This window comes from Chelonoidis abingdonii, chromosome 4 (genome assembly GCF_003597395.2).
Source record: "Chelonoidis abingdonii isolate Lonesome George chromosome 4, CheloAbing_2.0, whole genome shotgun sequence".
In the NCBI taxonomy this organism is placed as follows: Eukaryota; Metazoa; Chordata; order Testudines; family Testudinidae; genus Chelonoidis; species Chelonoidis abingdonii.
The window spans coordinates 54395357-54412738 of record NC_133772.1 but is presented as its reverse complement, the minus strand read 5'-3'; the positions used below and the strand labels follow the sequence as shown (position 1 = coordinate 54412738).

The window sequence follows — 17382 nt, the reverse complement described above, 5'->3', positions numbered from 1 at the left end:
CCTGCACTCATAGACTAACAAACGCGGAGACGGTGTGAAGGAGAAACTGCCTGTTTCTCGCCGAAACGCCTATAGCACTACGGGGGCCCCTGAGACACCCCTGTGTATGACTCTGTGTATGTGAGAGAGACAAGCAGGTGGGCCCCTGATATAACTCCACCTCTGCTAGGTCTCGTTGGTCATAGGGTGATATTAACAAACTCTCCTCCAGAGCCGGCTCTTCATTGGAGGGAAGATCTGTCAGTCTGAGCCGTGAAAGCCCGCCTCTTCTGCAAGCTCTTTGCAAGCTCTGCTTCGGGAGCTGTGGCTGATTGCAATGGGAAGCAGCGTTGGGGAGAACAAAGTTTGCAACACTTGGGCACTTGACTACTCGCTTCCTTCGTGCCTATGGGAACGACCGATTCCTAAACAGAACAGCCAGCCGGGCAACTGACACCACTGATGACTTGCTGCTGTTGCAAAGTTTCCGCTATTTTAATGTATTGAAATCCAGGATCCTAAATAACCAGCCCTCCCAACCCGCTCCCCCTTCTAGGTAGGCGAGATAGATTTTTATTCTGTGGACTAGCAAACTTCCTGCATGGAAATTTACTGACTTGAGTGGTCTCCGTTTTGGGCTAAGGGGGAGGGAAGGATTTTTTTTATCGCGCTTTAATTTTATTTTTCTGGATCACAGGATTTTGGAGCTATATGGAGGGATCTCAGGATGGTTTGCACCAGGAAAACCAAAACTTTAGTGTCCACTTGCGTGATCTTGAGTGGAATGACTAACATCATCTGCCTGCTCTACGTGGGCTGGGTCACCAACTACATTGCCAGTGTCTATGTGAAAGTGCAGGAGCCGATCTCAGAGAAAAAGTTAGAGGAAGACAAAGGGGACACTTTAAGGATTATAGAAAGGCTGGATCACTTGGAAAATGTCATCAAGCAGCACATACAAGGTACCACCTTTCCTCCCCTCTTGCTTTCCCACCCTCACCCCTAGCCCGCTCCTTTCCGGATTCTTCTTTTGCAGCCTTCCCCATCCCCTCCTATTGCATTTTATGTGCTGTGCGGGTGGTAGATTCTGGCTGCCATCGGGGGCGAGATGCCTGCAGCAGCCCAGAAGAATCGGAGGCTTTGTTCAGACTCTTGTGCAGGCAGAAGTTGCCAGCAGCCTCCTCTCGGCTGCCTGGTGAGTGCCGGGAAGCGCAGCGTGCTAGCTGGAGCAGGCGGCGGCGTGGCTGGGATCAGGGGTGGCTGGTTGCAGCGCTTTGCAGCCTTGGCCCGCGGCTACGCAGCTTGCTGAGTGGCGACCCCCCCTTGGGGATGATTTCTGGCTGGGCTAACGAGTCTGGGTGAGCCAAGGGCTCCCGGGGGCTGGTTTGTTGACGAAGCCGGCCCCCTCCGCTCGTAGAGCTGGAGATGGAGCTGCTAACAATGCTGCCGGCTGCCCCGGAGCCCGGGGGAGAGGCTCCTGCCACGGCTTCCTTAGCCTGGTGCTCTGGTTGGCGTGGCAAAGCCGAGCAGCGGGCAGGAGAATGGGTGTCGGGATGGGCGAGCTTTGCAGCCCCTTAGCATTTGCTGTGCCAGCGGCGACATCTCCCAAGGGGGTAGGCTCTGTGTGTGTGTGTATGTGTTGCAGCAATAAACCTGATCGCCGGTCGGGGGGTGCCTGCAGGTTTCGGCCGGGGAGGAGGGAGGCTCTTCTTGCCGTCTGTGATCAACGCTTATTTGTTTGTTGTGTATCTGCCCCCACGCGGGCTCTGAACGGAACGTTGTCACGGGGCCGCATGTGTCTGTGCTCGCAGGTTTCCTCGCGCGGCTGCTGCGGGAGCCAGCTGGGATTATAGCCGGGACGTTCAGCCGTGTGATGTCTCTGTTTCCATCTCCGGGCCAGGGCGGGTGGGGGCTCTGACATGGTTTCATGGGTAAATTACCAGGCAGTGCTTGGGATCTTGCATTACTTTGTTTATAGTGATCTGCAAGTAATGGCTCCCGGATTATTCTCCTTATCCGCGTAGGAACAAACAGCTATCCCCCCCCCCCATTATGATTTGTGTATCTGTTTAAATATCCGACAGGGAGGGTAAATAAGGTCACTTACGAGGTGCTGGAGAGGAGCCCTCTTGTATTTCTGTAGCGGCAGCACTGAGGCTTCAGAGCCCAACGTTAGTCTGCTTAGTCTTGCCTATCTACCCATGCACGGAGCAAATCATCTGGTAAACGAGCTCTGCTGCTTTTTCCACCACCGGTGCACAAATCTACTTTGCTTCCAAGTAGTTTTGACCTACAGGATTTATATGCTGGAAATGTAAACAAGCATCATAATAGTTAGGAAAGATGATTAACCACATGGGTGCTTGAGTTCATAATGTTTAGAGGGAATTCTCAAGTTTGATCGGGATACTTTCAAGCCCTACTATTTCATGCTGACTTCTGGGTGTACATGTGCTATAACATTTTTGAAGAGAGAGTGTTTTTTTAAACTATTGAGTTTGCACTTGCCTCCTTTTCTCAGCAGCCTTGTCTGGAACCTGGATAATTTAGTAAAACACAATTGCCTTTGAGAAGGATGAGTGAGGCCAGTTCCTGCCAGCTCTGACTTTCATGCGTTCCTCCGGTTTATCGGGATCCCTAAAATTAATTTTTGAAGAGAAATATATTCTTGTCTGAGTGGCAATGAAGTGCCGTACAGTAGCTTTTCATCCTAAGGCAGGGCTTTTCAAAAGCTCGGATGAGAGTTAGGTACCTGAATGTCATGTGAGTTGGATGCCTAACTCCCTTGGACTTCTTTGAAAATACTAGTCTAAATGCCTAATTATCTGTAGAGGTAGCTTTCTTCAAAATATTTTAAAGGAAATGTTAGTCTTTTAGATCTGTATCTGCTTGCTAGCTTGGTAACTTGTTTTTTGTCTGTGATAGTGAAAGGTACAATAAAACAACCTTTTTAAAGGGAGAGGATGAGAGGGATTGTATATGATCTATCTAATGATGTTACTTTCTTTCATAAGCATTTTTGGTTTTTCATTTCCTTAAATACCATTTTAAGAAACTGAAATCTGCTTCTTTTTTAAAAATAACCAGGTCCACAGTTTGATAAATACTAACATTTATTCAAAAAACAGCTAAAATCAAATGTGTAGAGGTTTGTATTGCTCTTCTTAATGAAGCCAGTTGTTCAGTTAGCAAATCAATAGAACATCACTATCCCTAAATGAGAGTTCAAGTCCAAACCATAGCGATTAGGTTCACAAGGGTGGCTGCTACTGAAGATACAAAATAAATCTCTTTTTTGCTCAGTTCTGTGACAGATGGGGATATATCTTTTTTCCCCCATTGACTTCATTGGGCTTTGGATCAGCCTCTTGATCAGCATCAACAAATAATAAATTTGGAATTTATTTCGCTATATAGAACAGATCATCCTCCATAATGGCTGTGGACTGAGTTCTTAAAGTTATCTGTAGTTTGCCATTGAGCTTTTTCACTACTTTTTTCTATTGGAGAATATTCTTATGGAAGTTCTGAGTGCCTCAGCTCTTTTCACAAATGTTGACAAGACATGAAATTAGCAAGGGCAATAGAATCCCATTCTTTAGGGTCGTCTTCAGTTGCCAGGAAAGTGATAATGGAAATATATTTTCCACAAGCGAGTTGTCCTGATATTTTATTTTAATTTGTTTCCTGACTGAATGATTTAATTAGATGGTGCCTGGGAATTCCTTGGGAATATAAATTGCAGCCTTGTAATATTTTACCAAGTAGATTGGAAACAAGAGGGTGGGTGCTTTCAAAGAAAAATATCTCTTTGAAATAAAGGTAGCATAATTAGCAAATCATTAGTCTGGAGACATTTTGTTTCATGAGAGAGAGAAAGGGGAGGGGGGAGTTAGATTTAATATTGTGAGAAGGTAAATACTGGTCAAAAATTGAATGAATGGGTCAAATGTGAAAGACAGATATTCACTTACCATGTTGTGAACTTGTTCACCATCAGCCAACACAGCTGTGTATCTACAGTTCTCCAGCAAGTGTTGAGGAGCAACTGCTTGTCATCAAAATGGTGGTTATGCACGTCTTGTTTGGACTCTAGCAGGTGGCGTAAGGATGTCTACCCTGAGTTATATCCACTCTGCCCACACCACATGTGCCTTTTTTCCCTGTATGCAATGATGCAAATTTGGGGTACACAACAAGCTCACAGCTCACCTGCTTCTACATGGCAAGTTGTACAGATGCATACTGCCATTTCTGCACCTGTGATGTGTAAAAGCCTTTTTGCTCCTGTTCCCATAATGGGCAGCCTGGTGGAGGAGTGGTCATGTGTGGCTTAGCATGTGTGGCACTTTGGTGAGAGCAGCATGATGTAGGGATTTGAGCTTGAGGCTACAGGCCATGAACCCCGGGGCTTTATTCCCAGTTCTGCCACTGACTTGTTGACTATCCTTGGGCAAGTCACTTCACCTATCTGCTGTCTCTGCAAAATGGGATGTACTCACCTACTTCATCTACAGCAGTAGGTCATAAGGATTAAGTAGTTAATGACTGTGTAGCATTTTGAAAAATGTAAAGTGCTACATATTATTATTGCCATTATTTCTGCAGTAGAAGGCATATATTGTATACTAGGCTATCCACAATAAGAAGTGTAATTTCCACTTCCTTTACAGTTTGCAAACAAAATAGCATATTGTTTTTTGAGAAAATTTGTGTGCATGTGAAAATGAGGAAGCGACCAGATGGATAGTTTTTATGCATAATGCAGTCTTTTTTATGGTTAAGAAATGAATGTGGCTAATGTATTTTTTTGTGCCTTGAGCTGTATTACTGGACAATATACTTTAAAGGGCTAAGGTTAATGAGTATTGTAATGAATACTGTATTACAAGAAATGTTAGTGGTTCCGGTCTAGAGTTTGCAATTGAAATCAAATGTCTCAATTTACATGAAGACAGTTCATTCTCCCAAGTTTACAAGAAATATACTACTACCAACAAAAAAAAAAGTCTAATTTTATTAAACTCGATACAAGAGTACTTTTACAGCACATAACTCATCTTAATAATGCCTCATCCATTTACTCTGGCACTAAAAAAGAATCTCCTAAGTTTCATGCAAACTAAGAAAATCATCTGAGCTGATCTATTGTTACAATATAAATATCAGAAGGGCTGCAATGACAAGAGAAACAGCACTAACAAGAATAAGCAAGCAGTTTAGTGTTTTCTCCAGTCTACTTTTAAATGTCTTAGATAATGGAGAGCCTAATGTTTCCTTTGGAAAGCTATTCTTACAGTCACACAGATCTCACCCAGAACACTCTTGTGCTTTTTTACTTTCTGCCCTGATCTGTTTATGCAGTGGCAATTTGTGTTGTTCAAAGCTTCCCAACTTCTGTCCCAGAGGTGGCTTCATTTCTATGTCAAATGAAAAGATCTTTGAATGTAGGGGGTATGAAATGTGCAGTGAAACTTAAAAAAGAAAATGGACAGTGGCATCTGTGGAATGTGATTCTGGTTTAAAATCTATTTACCAGCCGGTAATTACTCAACCACCTACATGATTCTGGGAGGTCAATCCTAGGTGCTTGCATGCTGCTGCATCTGATATCGTTTCCGACTGCCTCATCTCTTCTGGAGATGCCATGTTGTGAAGCAGCAGTCACTGTTGTAGACATAACTCTGATGGAAATATGTTGAGGACAAAGTGGATATGGTGAGTGTCTGACCTGCTTTCTGGAACAAATTACTCCATTCTCCGTGCCTACCCCGCTGCCCTTTTTATTTTTTTATTTTAAATATATATAGAAAATGAGAGTTAGCTTCTTCTTTAGGAAGTGTGCTGTGCCAAAACTCTAGTGCAGCTATGTATCCTTTGCAATACATTTTAGCTGAATGGAAACCTCTATACCATTCCATAAAACCAGGATCACAGGATCTGAAATAATACTCAGCACCATCATCAAATCCCTCTTAGTTCATTCCCTCAAGCACAAAAGCAACCAACTGTATTTATCACTAAATAAAATGTAATTATTCCACTGAAAGTCAAATCAAGGATAAATCTGGGACAAAAAGTACATGTTCTGTTACAAAAGGCCCTATATATGTTCAATTTATTCAAGTAAAGTAGCCTATTGAAGTCAAAGGGACTAATTGTGTGAGGAAGAGCTACTATGGTGTATTAAGGCTTTGCAGGATAAGTCCCATTAGTTTTCTCATTATTTTTTTCCCCTTAGGCTATGATTGCCTTGCTCATTCTTGGGTAGTGCATGTCAGTGGAGATTTGTGTGACTTCAGCTGTCATAATTTCCCATGCTTTGAGGTAAAAAAGTGGGTGGTATAAAAAAACCTATTCAAGTGGCTTGAGCTAGAGGAGTGCAGCTCACTAGTATCTGTGTACTCACCAACATCACTATAAACCCAATATATTCAAGGGACAATATGCAGAAGAGTTAAGAATAAGAAAATTCACTAGGCCTATAAAAGCAACTTTATTTTCATTAATCTAAACTTTCTTTATGCTTGTAACATTATCTGTCACCTCCTATTCCAGCTGATCCTTCTGCCATGGATTTCTTTTGTAGTGGCTGGAACACAGTGACCCAAACTGGACATTTCCTGTTTAGCTTTATTAAAGTACCGTAACTATCTTGGAGCCAATCTTATTACTGCAGATAAAACATTTCCTTTTATATTATTATTATTATTTGATTTGCTTTTGACAGAATCTGGTTCTGTGATTATTTTAGTTGAAGTAGGTCAGTTCACTTGAAAGGAATTTGCAGTGACAATGCTAGCAGAGCAGAAATTCTTTTTTTCTAGTTTAAATTACTGAATTTTCTAAAAGTTTTGATGGTAAAAACTCCAGCTAGTTGTGTGTGGAAAGGTGTGATTTGTATAGAGCACCCTTTCAGTAGCTGGAAAAGCCACTGCTGGCTGTTGATGGGGAAATGAAATAGACAAAGAATTTGTTGTGAGCTTTTCCTTCAACAACTTTACTTATAGCTGTTAGGGTGAGTTGCACTGTTTGTCTCATTCTTTTGCTTGCAGGCCACGTGGTCAAATCCTGAGACTCCAGCGAGTCTCAGAACCCCGATCGACAGACTAAGGCTCAGGGGGCGCTTGTGCTACTGTGCTAAAAATAGCTCCGTAGCTGTTACAGCTCGGGCTGGGGCTCTGAAGCCTAGGGATGGAGTGGGCTTCAGAGCTGTAACATTTACACAGCTATTTTTAGCTTGGTAACATGAGCCTGAGGTTGTCTGCCTGAGCTCTGAGACTCGCTGTCACTTGCTGTGTAGACTGACCTACCCTCAGTGAGATTTACAAAGCGCCTAGAAAGGTTAGACACCACTCCTATTGAGAGTCCATGGTAGTTAGGTGTCTAATTCAGATTTGTAAATCTCGCTAGATGTGTGTTTGCATCTTTAGGCACCTAAATACCTCTGTAAATTTGGCCCAAGGTACCTCAGTCAATTTTGAAAATTTTACCATAGGTCTCTGGCCCAAGGCCACACAGTGGTAGTGCTGGGAATTGAACCCAGATCTTGCAAGTCCTAGGGTATGTAGCAGCTTCCATACCAGGAGAGATTAAAAAGACTGGGACTGTTCACCTTAGAAAAGTGATGACCAAGGGAGGATATAATAGATGTCTATAAAATTATAAGTGTTTTGGAGAAGTGAGTAAAGTGTTGTTTACCCTTTCATATAACACAAGAACCAGGGGTCACCCAAGGAAGTTAATAGGCATCCGGTTTAAAAGAAAAAAAAAAGTACTTTTTCATACAATGCATAATCAGCCTGTGGAACACATTGCCAGGGGTGTTGAGAAGGCCAAAACTATAACAGGATTCAAATAAGAATTAGATACATTCATGGAGGCAAGGTCCATCAATGGCTTTTAGCCAAGTTGGTAAGGGGTAAAACCTCATGTTCTGGGTGTGTCTAAACCTCTTGCTATCAGAAATTGGGACTAGCTGACAGGGGAAGGATCGCTTGATAATTGCCCTGTTTTGGTCATTCCCTCTGAAGCATGTGGCATTGGTCACTGTTGGAAGACAGGATACCGGTCTAGATAAACCTTTGGTCTGACCCAATATGGCCGTTCTTATGAATGCCAGTGAGAGGATACCTAAAGAAAACGTGACGATAAATAAAAAATCATGGGCCAGATCCTTACCCTGGTGTGGCAGTCACAAAGACAACTTAATTGGCTCCCCAAATATTTTCCCATCATGGTTGACACTGGGCCAGTGGAGTGGCTTTTTTACCAGCCTTTGGGGCAGTGGCTGTGGTTGAGAGAAAGAGGGCTTAGCCAGGAAGCTGCTGTTAGTAGCTGGTGCAATTTAGAGTAGCCTTGAGGCTGTGTTAAATTGTGCCTTAAAACTAGCCCAGAGATTGAGGAATGGTTGCATAAAGGTAATTCACCCCTACGTTATGTGCAGTGTGGCTAGAGCCAGAGATTTTGCTTCAGTTCTGGAATACAAGCCCTGGAGATGTTGTTAATAGGTGAACCATACATCAGACCTAATTCTTTAATTTGCCTTTTAAAGACATTAAAATCTCCAGTTGATCTCTGCACTGGTGGCTTGACCTATTCAAAGCATCATTAAAGTGAAGACCAACTTTCTGGAAGTTTTATGTGTGTATTTCTGCATCCTCTAACGCACTAACCCCAGTCACCATCCTCTTCATTTGCCTCTTGAACTATCTAGCTTAAAATTCGTCTCTCTTTCACCTCCTTGTCTCGAAATCCTCATCCAGCCTCCTTTCAGCTCTTTAGATGAAGCACGTAGTGGGTTTGTACTGAGGTCATTGGTGTACTTGTCTGAGGAGGAGTTCGCCATTTTTGTCTGTGCTCTGCTTGGCATTTGTAGCGTAATAACATCTCATTTTCATTTTCCTAGTAGATTTCCTCTCTTGACCTGGCATTCTGTAACAATTAGTGCGCTGAGATGCTTTTTTGTCATATTTTGGGTTTTCTGAGGCCAAGCTAGAACCTGATTGTGGCCATTGCAGTTCTCCAGCACCACCTCTGGTTAAAGTTTGAAGATGAGTGAAATCGGGAAAAACACTAGTTTCGATAGGGAGATAGGCGCTCCACTTTGCCATTTGGGAGCATCCCTTTTAAATCAAAATAAAAAGGTATCTTCCCAGAACAGGGGTGGTTCCCTGCTCTTCCCCTTTCTCTACTGCAACTTTGTTTTTGTTGTTTATTATTTGATTTACAGTGGCAGCTGCAGGCCCCAAATGAGATCAGGCCCCCATTTTTGTGGACACTGTACAAATACATATATTTTTTTTTCTCCCTCCTCCAGGCCCCAGCAGCTCCCCAGGCAAACACAGCTCCAATAGCAGCAGCAACCCTGGTGACCAGGCAGGAAGGACCCCTCACAGGTGGTAACAGCGGTGGTGGTGGTGGGGTCCTGGCTTCTCCCTCCGGAGGTGGAGGAGTGGGGGCTGGCCAGCAGGCCCCCCCACCCCTCTCTCAGCAGCAGTGGCAGCAAGCAGCAGCGGTAGCAGTCCAAGGAGGGGTGCACTCCAGCCAGCAGCAGCCCAGGAAGGGAGAAGGAGCTCCAGCCAGCAGGGCAGCCAGAGAAGTGGGGGAAAGCACTCCAGCCAGCAGGGCAGCCCAAGCGGACAGAGTGCTCCCAGTATCTATTGGGTTTCCGGGAAGTGGGCGGGCAAAGCCCGCCCACTGTTAAAGGATCCTCCCCCAGCCTAAGGGGAGGACCCACAGGACCACAGAAGGTCACTGGTTACGGGGGACAACTAATAAAAGAACAGGGACGGGAGTGTGGTCAGAGGGTCATAAGAAGGGAACCTGATGGGGACACCGAGCAGAGAACCCCGGACAGCGCCCACTGCTCCTCGAAGGCGTCAAGGGAGCCAGTGGACGCCGCCCAGAGGAACTCCGCCCGGATACATGAACGGACCATGGACCGGAAACAAGTCGCACAGTCACCGGAGTCTCCATCGGCCAACCTCCTCTCCCTGGTCGTGTAGATGGCTTGTTTAGCCAGGGCAAGGAGGAGGTTGACCAGGAGGTCCCGGGACTTCGTGGGGCCACGGATAGGGAGTGCCTAGAGAAGGAGGTGAGGGGAAAAGTGCAGCCAAAAACGCAACAGGAGATTAGTGAGGAGCCGGTATAGGGGCTGCAACCTGGTGCACTCTAAGTAAACGTGCGCCAGGGTCTCCCTCATGCCGCAGAAGGGGCAGGTGTCCGGGATAGGGGTAAACCACGCCAGATACACGCCCGTGCTCACGGCCCGATGCAGGAGCCGCCAACTGATATCCCCGGCGGGCCTCGGGACCAGGGTGGAGTATAGGCTGGCCCACCGGGGCTCCTCACCCTCCAGAGGTGGCAGGAGGTCCTGCCACTTTGTGTCGGGGCGGGATCCGAGGGTGAGGAAATGAAGGGTATGGAGCACGAGCGCGTACATAGCAAGAGACAGGCCTGCCCCATAGGACTTATAGTCAAAACAGACACAAGAGACAGAGGGCTGGAGGGGAAACAGAGACACAGAGGTCAGTGGCAGAGCTAAGGAATATAGTAATTGTGCGAGTAGATAAGAGCTGTGGTCCACCTAGTCCAGTATACTGTCTCTGACAGTGGCCAGCACCAATGAATGGCAATATATTAGTGGATAGAATGCAGTGAATTACCTGGACCCAGTTCTCTGGTGGATTCATCTTCCTTTGAAGCTTTTCATCCCATATGCTTCAGAGGAGGGTGTAAGAACTCTGCAGTAGGTAGATGTGGGATAATCTGCCCCCCACATTAGATTGCATCCTGATCTTTAGTACTTGGAGACTGGCTTAAACCCTGAAGCATGAGGTTTGTTATCCCTTCAAAATGGTAATCATTAACAACAACTCTGGATATGCTTGCTAGCCATTTAAATGTCTGATTCCTTTGTGACATCCTGTGGCATTGAGGTTCGCTGTCTAATTTTGCATTGTGTGAAAAATTACTTCCTTTCATTTTGAATTTGCTACCTTTTAATTTTATTCACTGTGTCTTTGTTATGAAGCAGGGAGAACAGAAGCATCCATTCTACCTTTTCTAGACCATTCATTATTTTATATACTTGTGTCATGTCCCCTCTTCTTAATCTCTTTTCTTAGATAAATAATATCAGTTTCTGCATATTTGAACTTTTCCAGGCCCCTGGTCATCCTTATAGCCCTTCTCTGACCCCCTCTAATTGTGCAATATACTTTCTGGGATGGGGTGACCAGAACTGAACACTAGTCTAGATGAGATTGAATCATTTATTTCTATATGATTATAACTCGTGTTTCTTTAGCACATAAGAGCCCTAGTTGTAGACCAGGACCCCATCATGTTAGGTTCTGTACAAACACAGAACAAAAAGACAGACCCTGCTCCAGGGTCTTACAATCTAATTATGAGACAAGAGACAACAGATGGAGAGTACAAGAAAATGCTGATCATGTTGACGAACATTGTCTCAGTGGTTAGTATAATATTTTTTCATATTATTCTCTTTCATTCCTTATGTGCTCTCATGCCTTCCTGTGCATCCCCGTATAGAATCATTGACGTGTAGGATTGGAAGAGACCTCGAGAGGTCATCTAGTCCAGTCCCCTGCACTCAAGGCAGGACAATGTAATAACTAGTATATTCTCGACAGGTGTTTGTCTAACAACTTCCTCTGATGGAGATTCTACAATGTCCCTGGGCAATTTGGTCCAGTGCTTAACTACCCTGACAGTTAGGAAGTTTTTCTTCATGTCCAACCTACTCCACCCTTGCTGCAATTTAAGCCCATTGCGTCTTGTCCTATGGGTCAACGAGTACAATTTTTCTCCCTCCTCCTTGTAACAACCTTTTATTGTATTTGAAAACTGTTATCATGTTCCCCTCTCAGGCTTCTCTTCTCCTGACTAAAGAAACCCAATTTTTAAATCTTTTTTTATGGGTCATGTTTTCTAGACGTTTAATCATTTTTTGTTTGTCTCCTCTTTGACTTTCTCCAGTTTGTCCACATCTTTCCTGAAATGTAGTGGATACTGCATACAATACTGGATACAGTACTCCAGCTGAGGGCTTATCAGCCCACAGTAGAGTCCACAGAGTCCTCTGGAATCTGTCCCATCTTCCATGAGTTTTTGAAGATAATCACTAACAGCACAGATACCTCCTTAGTCAGCTCCTTGAGTAGTGTAGGATTATGGCATGGCATGATGCAGCAGTGGCTGACTGTTTCCCTCCTGTTTGTGTACCATTCCACCTAGCCTCCAATGCCTTCTGGGGTGAGCAGACTTAGCCCTCTGATTAGGTCACAAAATACCATCCCTTCTCGAGTGCCCAAAGTTGAAAATAAATACAAAGAAATGTAAATTATTTCACACACACATATACACACACACACACAGAGTGGAATCCTCGGCAGGCTCTTCATTTCTTCGAGGAGGTGTAGAGGGCCAACCATCAGCCTGGGCTTGGTCATAGTCTCTTCAAGTCTCTTCCCCTATGTGAGGCCCCCACTCTGGGGCAATCTCTCTATTCCAGCAGGAGTTCTGCTCGCTCCCGGGGGCCTTTCTGAGTCCAATTACTTCTAGCCCCTGGCAGCACTCCCCAGATCCCGCCACAGATTGCTGGCTGGGAGCAGACCTGCAAGGCCCCTTGCCTGTAGTGAGGATTGAATATCTTCTTTTCCTCTCCATCAGGTACCAGCTGAGCTGAGCTCTCCTTTCTTAAAGCTGGATACCTCTTTTCAGGAGTTGAGGGACGGGGTGGTTGGGTCCCTAGCAGCCCATTAACCCTTTCCTGACTCATGGTAGGGTGCTGCTGTTATGGAGTGTACAAATCCCACATCTTGTTTGCTTTTGGACTAGTGCAGTGCACTGAGCAGAAGTCTTCACTGAGCTGTCTGCAGTGACACCGAGGTCCCTTTCCTGAGCTGATACAGTTAATTTATATGTCTGCAGTGTCCTCGCCACTGGACCACGCTGCCTGTCTCTTTGAAATAAAACCTTCTGCAAGTGTGTGAGAAAAGTTTTTTACCTGTAGGTTCCAGAGGTACAGCCACTGGGGGAATAAGCAGGACAAGATGTTGGGTGGGAGAAGGGCCTCACTTTTTTTTTTTTTTATTTTTGGCCATTTGTTTATATTTCACCCTAAATGCATCTGTACCCTTAGTGCAGTTACACGCCTGGCCATCCCCACCCACCCACCAAACAACCCCCCAAAACATTTTCTGCATGTGGTCGCATCCCTTGGATTTTCCTCTTACAAAAGCTGTTGCTGGTGATTACAAAAGGAAAGAAAGGAGAAGCGAGATGGGCAGGCTTTGCAATTATTTTCTATAGCATCATGATCACTGATTAATTAACAATCATTGTAGAAAGATTAGTGTAGTTTTTGTTCTGAGAGCAGAGCTACAGTACCATTCTACTATACTGTAATCACATTCCAGCTAGAGACCTGCTTTATGAATTATCAGACTAAAGCATGCATTACCTGAGTCCAGCTTCATGGTGGATTCACATTCTTTTGAAGCCTTTGATCCCTGCACCGAGTTATGACTTGCCATAGGCTTTGAGAGAATGCTTGGCACACCCTACATGAAAAATGGTGTCAAATAAGCTCCTCCAGCACCGCAGCCTCAGTGAGTCAGTAACCATATGTTATAGAGTGACATGACTGTAAAATTCAGGTTCCAAGAACTACCCTTTTCAGGATGATCTGTACTCAGAATTAACAGGTCTCACAGATGAGAGCACAATATAGCCACCACATTCCCTTTGTTCTACCTGCTTTTTTGCAGGAAATCTTGTAATTTTACTGTCTGGGCTTCATAAGATCACACAGAGAAAAAACAACATTTCTTATGCTAACAGTCATACTTTCAGCTGTTCGTGTGAGGTATGGATAGCTAAACCTGTTATTATACTGTAATTCATGTGGTGTTTCTGATTTGAAAATGTGACCACTAAAGCAACTATGGGTAAAACGCTGGGGGAGTGGGTGGGGGAGAAATAGAAAGAAGCGGAAGGCTCCACGAAAATAATATGCTACATGAATATTTTACGTCCTTTTAATGAATATGAAACTATTCTTATCACCGCTAAGGAATGAAAAGAGGCAATAAACGGCCTCTGATTTTCATTCTGGAAGCCTTTCTTTTGCTGGTGCTTTCAAAAGCAGCTTTATGCTTTTAATGGATTTAAGAAAATATTTACTTGCATTAATTAGAATAACATCTTCTGCCTCATCTATCAAGCATGCAAGACTCAAACCCAGCTGATCTAGTTTACACATCTTTTAAAGAACAGAGCAGGAAGGATATCAAAACAGACTATCTAATTTGAAACATGTGTATAGCCTCTCATGAAATCATAAATATTCAGTGTGTGTACAGTCAGAAATTATTAAACAGATATGTGTATTTGCACCAAAGCTGTCTCCCACTCTGTCCTCTCCAGCTGCTATCATCCTGTCATTTTCCCAGCTCCTTCTGGTCGTGGAACAGCCAATATCATTAATGTCATTTGTGACTTTTCAACATGATGTCAGCAGTAAAGCATTATGAGGTCAGTAAATGGAGAGGTAATAGAGTAAAACAGAGTGTTTTAAAGCTTATGTTTAAAAAAATACTATTTTTTCCTGGACTGGAATCTAGGTAATTTTAGAAAGAAGTTCGAAACTGTTAAATGCAAAGGGCCAACCTCACAGGTAGTGTGTGAAGTGATGTAAGTTCTAACGGGTGTGTGGGAGTCTAGCTGAATCTAAGGAAGATGGGCTCTGAAAGGGGTTGAGCAGGAAAAACCGTTAGCATAATGGTATCAGAAGGTGTAAGTTAAGGCAGAGGCCTGGTCTATACCTAGTTTTTATGCTAGTGTAGCTATTTTGGTTAGGGGGTATGTGTTCTTTTTTTTTTTTTTTTTTTTTTTTCAACTAGCCAAGATGTGTGTCTGAAGCTTGACAAATGCAGTATATTTTAGAAGCAGTAAGTATGTGTTTTTTTTTTTTTTTTTTTTTTTTTAATTTAAAGTGGTATAATTATGCTGGTACCACCCGTTACATGGGTGCAGTTACAGTGGAATAAACATCTGTATACCACTTCCCCTACAGGAATAGCTATACAGCGGGTCCCCGGTATACATTGGGGTTGTATTCTTGAAAAGAGCCACGGATACCAAAACAAATTATCCTGGGGACCTACTGGTACAGCAGTGTTGTAGGCAGGAGGGGACACTTGGGTGGGCCTCGGGTGGATGCGCAATGATGGGGGCGGAGGGGTAGGAGTGATCTGGAGGTTTCTCCCCCCCTCCTGGCAGCCTTGGGGATGGGGAGAGAGGGGGAGATAGACGCTCTGGCTACGGGCTTCTCGAAAAATGTGCACTTCCATCGCCCCACCTGCTCCGCCCCCCTACCTAGCACTCGGGGCTTGCCCTGCTCCACCGGGCGCTCCAGCCAGGGAGCTGGGTTGGGGCACAGAGGCTTGTCCTGTTCTGCTCAGAGCTCCAGCTGGGGAGTGGGCACAGGGTCTTGCCCTGCTTTGCCTGGCGCTCCTGCTGGGGAATAGGCTGGGAACTTGGAAGTCCCTGTGTCTCAACCCCGTTTCCCAGGTGGAGCACTGGGTGGGCGGTGTGGGGTAAGTGCAGGGGTGGGAGCAAAGCCGGGACTGGAGCAGGGTGGGCCTGGATGTTAAGTGGGTGGGCCACAGCCCACCTGTGGCTACCCATATCTATCGAATATGCGTTCCTCATCAATAGGGGAATGTGTTCTTATGCATATCCATCGTTTGAAACTGACAGTACGATATTGCAAACAATGGATATGTGGATTGGGACTGATGTGAATCGGAACATGTTCCCCTATTGATGAGTGACAGATATGCGAAACAATGGATATGAGGGTGACGTATACCGGAGACCCCCTGTACTGGCAAAAAGCACTTTTATACTATACCACTATAACTTCATCCACACTAGGAAGGTTGTAGTGCTCTCACCATAACAGGATAGGTAAAGTGGTGTGACTTTTTTGTGTGTTGACAAGCCCTTACATACACACCTTTCCTCACAAGGCCCTTCCAGTGCCACATAAGAGCTGTACTGGGGGTGGATAGGGGAAGGTGGGTGTAATGGCCATTTAGGGGGTGCATGTGAACTCTCTTCAATAAACGGTTTCTATGTTGGCCCCAGGCAGGCTGGTATGGAAGGGCAAAAGAAGAGCCATCGGATTGCATTTATGTAGATCAAATGTTAGTTTGTCTGTTGCAATCAAACTGCTACACTTTGGCTTTCAAATTGCATGAAGATCTGTTAACAACAACATCTAAGCAGGCACTGATTCAAAGAGTTTTGGAGCATATTTATATGGTAGCCCACAATGATAGCAACAAGAAAAGAAGCTTATAGCCTGGGAATGCAGATCATAATAAATTGCCTAGACTGTCATAGAATCAGGTCTTCAGACAGCTGGGAGAATTGTTAATGCCATCTGTAATGATTGAGTAACTAGCTGAAGGCTAGAGTGGTTCCTGCCTGCTTTCATCTGCAACATGTGGAAACCTGATTCAGAGTGAGTGGCTGTGGTGAAAGTAAGAAACACAGAAGATCAGGGAGTGGGAAGGTCACATTTTCCATGTTTGATTCTGAGAATTAAGCTGAGATATAAAGCTTTTTGTGGTACCTGTCTTAATAGTAAAGTGTTTATCATCCAGCTCTGGCCCTGTTGTCATAGTTAAAGAAGGTACTGTTCGGGGACGAGAATTGTCAAACCCGTGAAAGAGCAAAAATCTTGCTCGTTACCATGATGCCTGAAAAAGACATAAAAGGAAAGTTAATGTATCAAACAATTTGCCAGCTTCTTGCAATAACAACATGTCAGTATGTTTTTGTCTGCTTGACAATACATAGGAAATGCTTTTGATTTTTGCAAAATTACATATGATTTCTCAAAATTTTTCTTCATTGTATTGATTAAAGCTTTTCTGCCTCACCCAGAGTCATTAAATCACAAACCATCTGCTAAAAACAGATTGGCAACATTTCTAGCAATTAACATTTAAAAAAATCCCAAATTTGAGTCTAAATATATTCCAAAGATTGTTCCTGTTTGCATTCAAAGATGAAGAGGGGAACAAAAGCCTCTGACTCATTCCTGCAAAAGCTGGAACCGGGGACTCTCAGTAATGTGTAAAATAGCAGTATTGCCTCTGACACCTAGAAAAGAATGACTAAGGGAAAAACAGGCAGGTAACAGAGGACACGTTGTAGGAGTTTCATTGCAAACTCTGCCACACTTTTCCAGATATTGACCATTTGTATTAGTTACACAGGAATTGACAGTTGGTCAGACATTCGGCCAGAGTGCTCTTTGTATGGCAGCCAGCACTGAAACACACATTCATCAAGATCCTA

General features: G+C 44.3%; 1 protein-coding gene across 2 annotated transcripts in view; it reads left to right on the top strand.

Annotated features, from left to right (window-relative positions):
- Window positions 1–289: 289 nt before the first annotated feature.
- The window catches only part of GALNT18 (polypeptide N-acetylgalactosaminyltransferase 18), a 509102-nt gene continuing 492009 nt past the window's right edge, over window positions 290–17382 (top strand). Inside the window, exon 1 of one of the 2 annotated variants that reach the window (XM_075065179.1) lies at window positions 290–941. In XM_075065179.1, coding sequence (XP_074921280.1) covers window positions 707–941 — 235 coding nt within the window. In that variant the 5' untranslated portion in view covers window positions 290–706. The remainder of the gene's footprint in view (window positions 942–17382) is intronic. The other variant, XM_075065178.1, reaches the window with a different exon arrangement.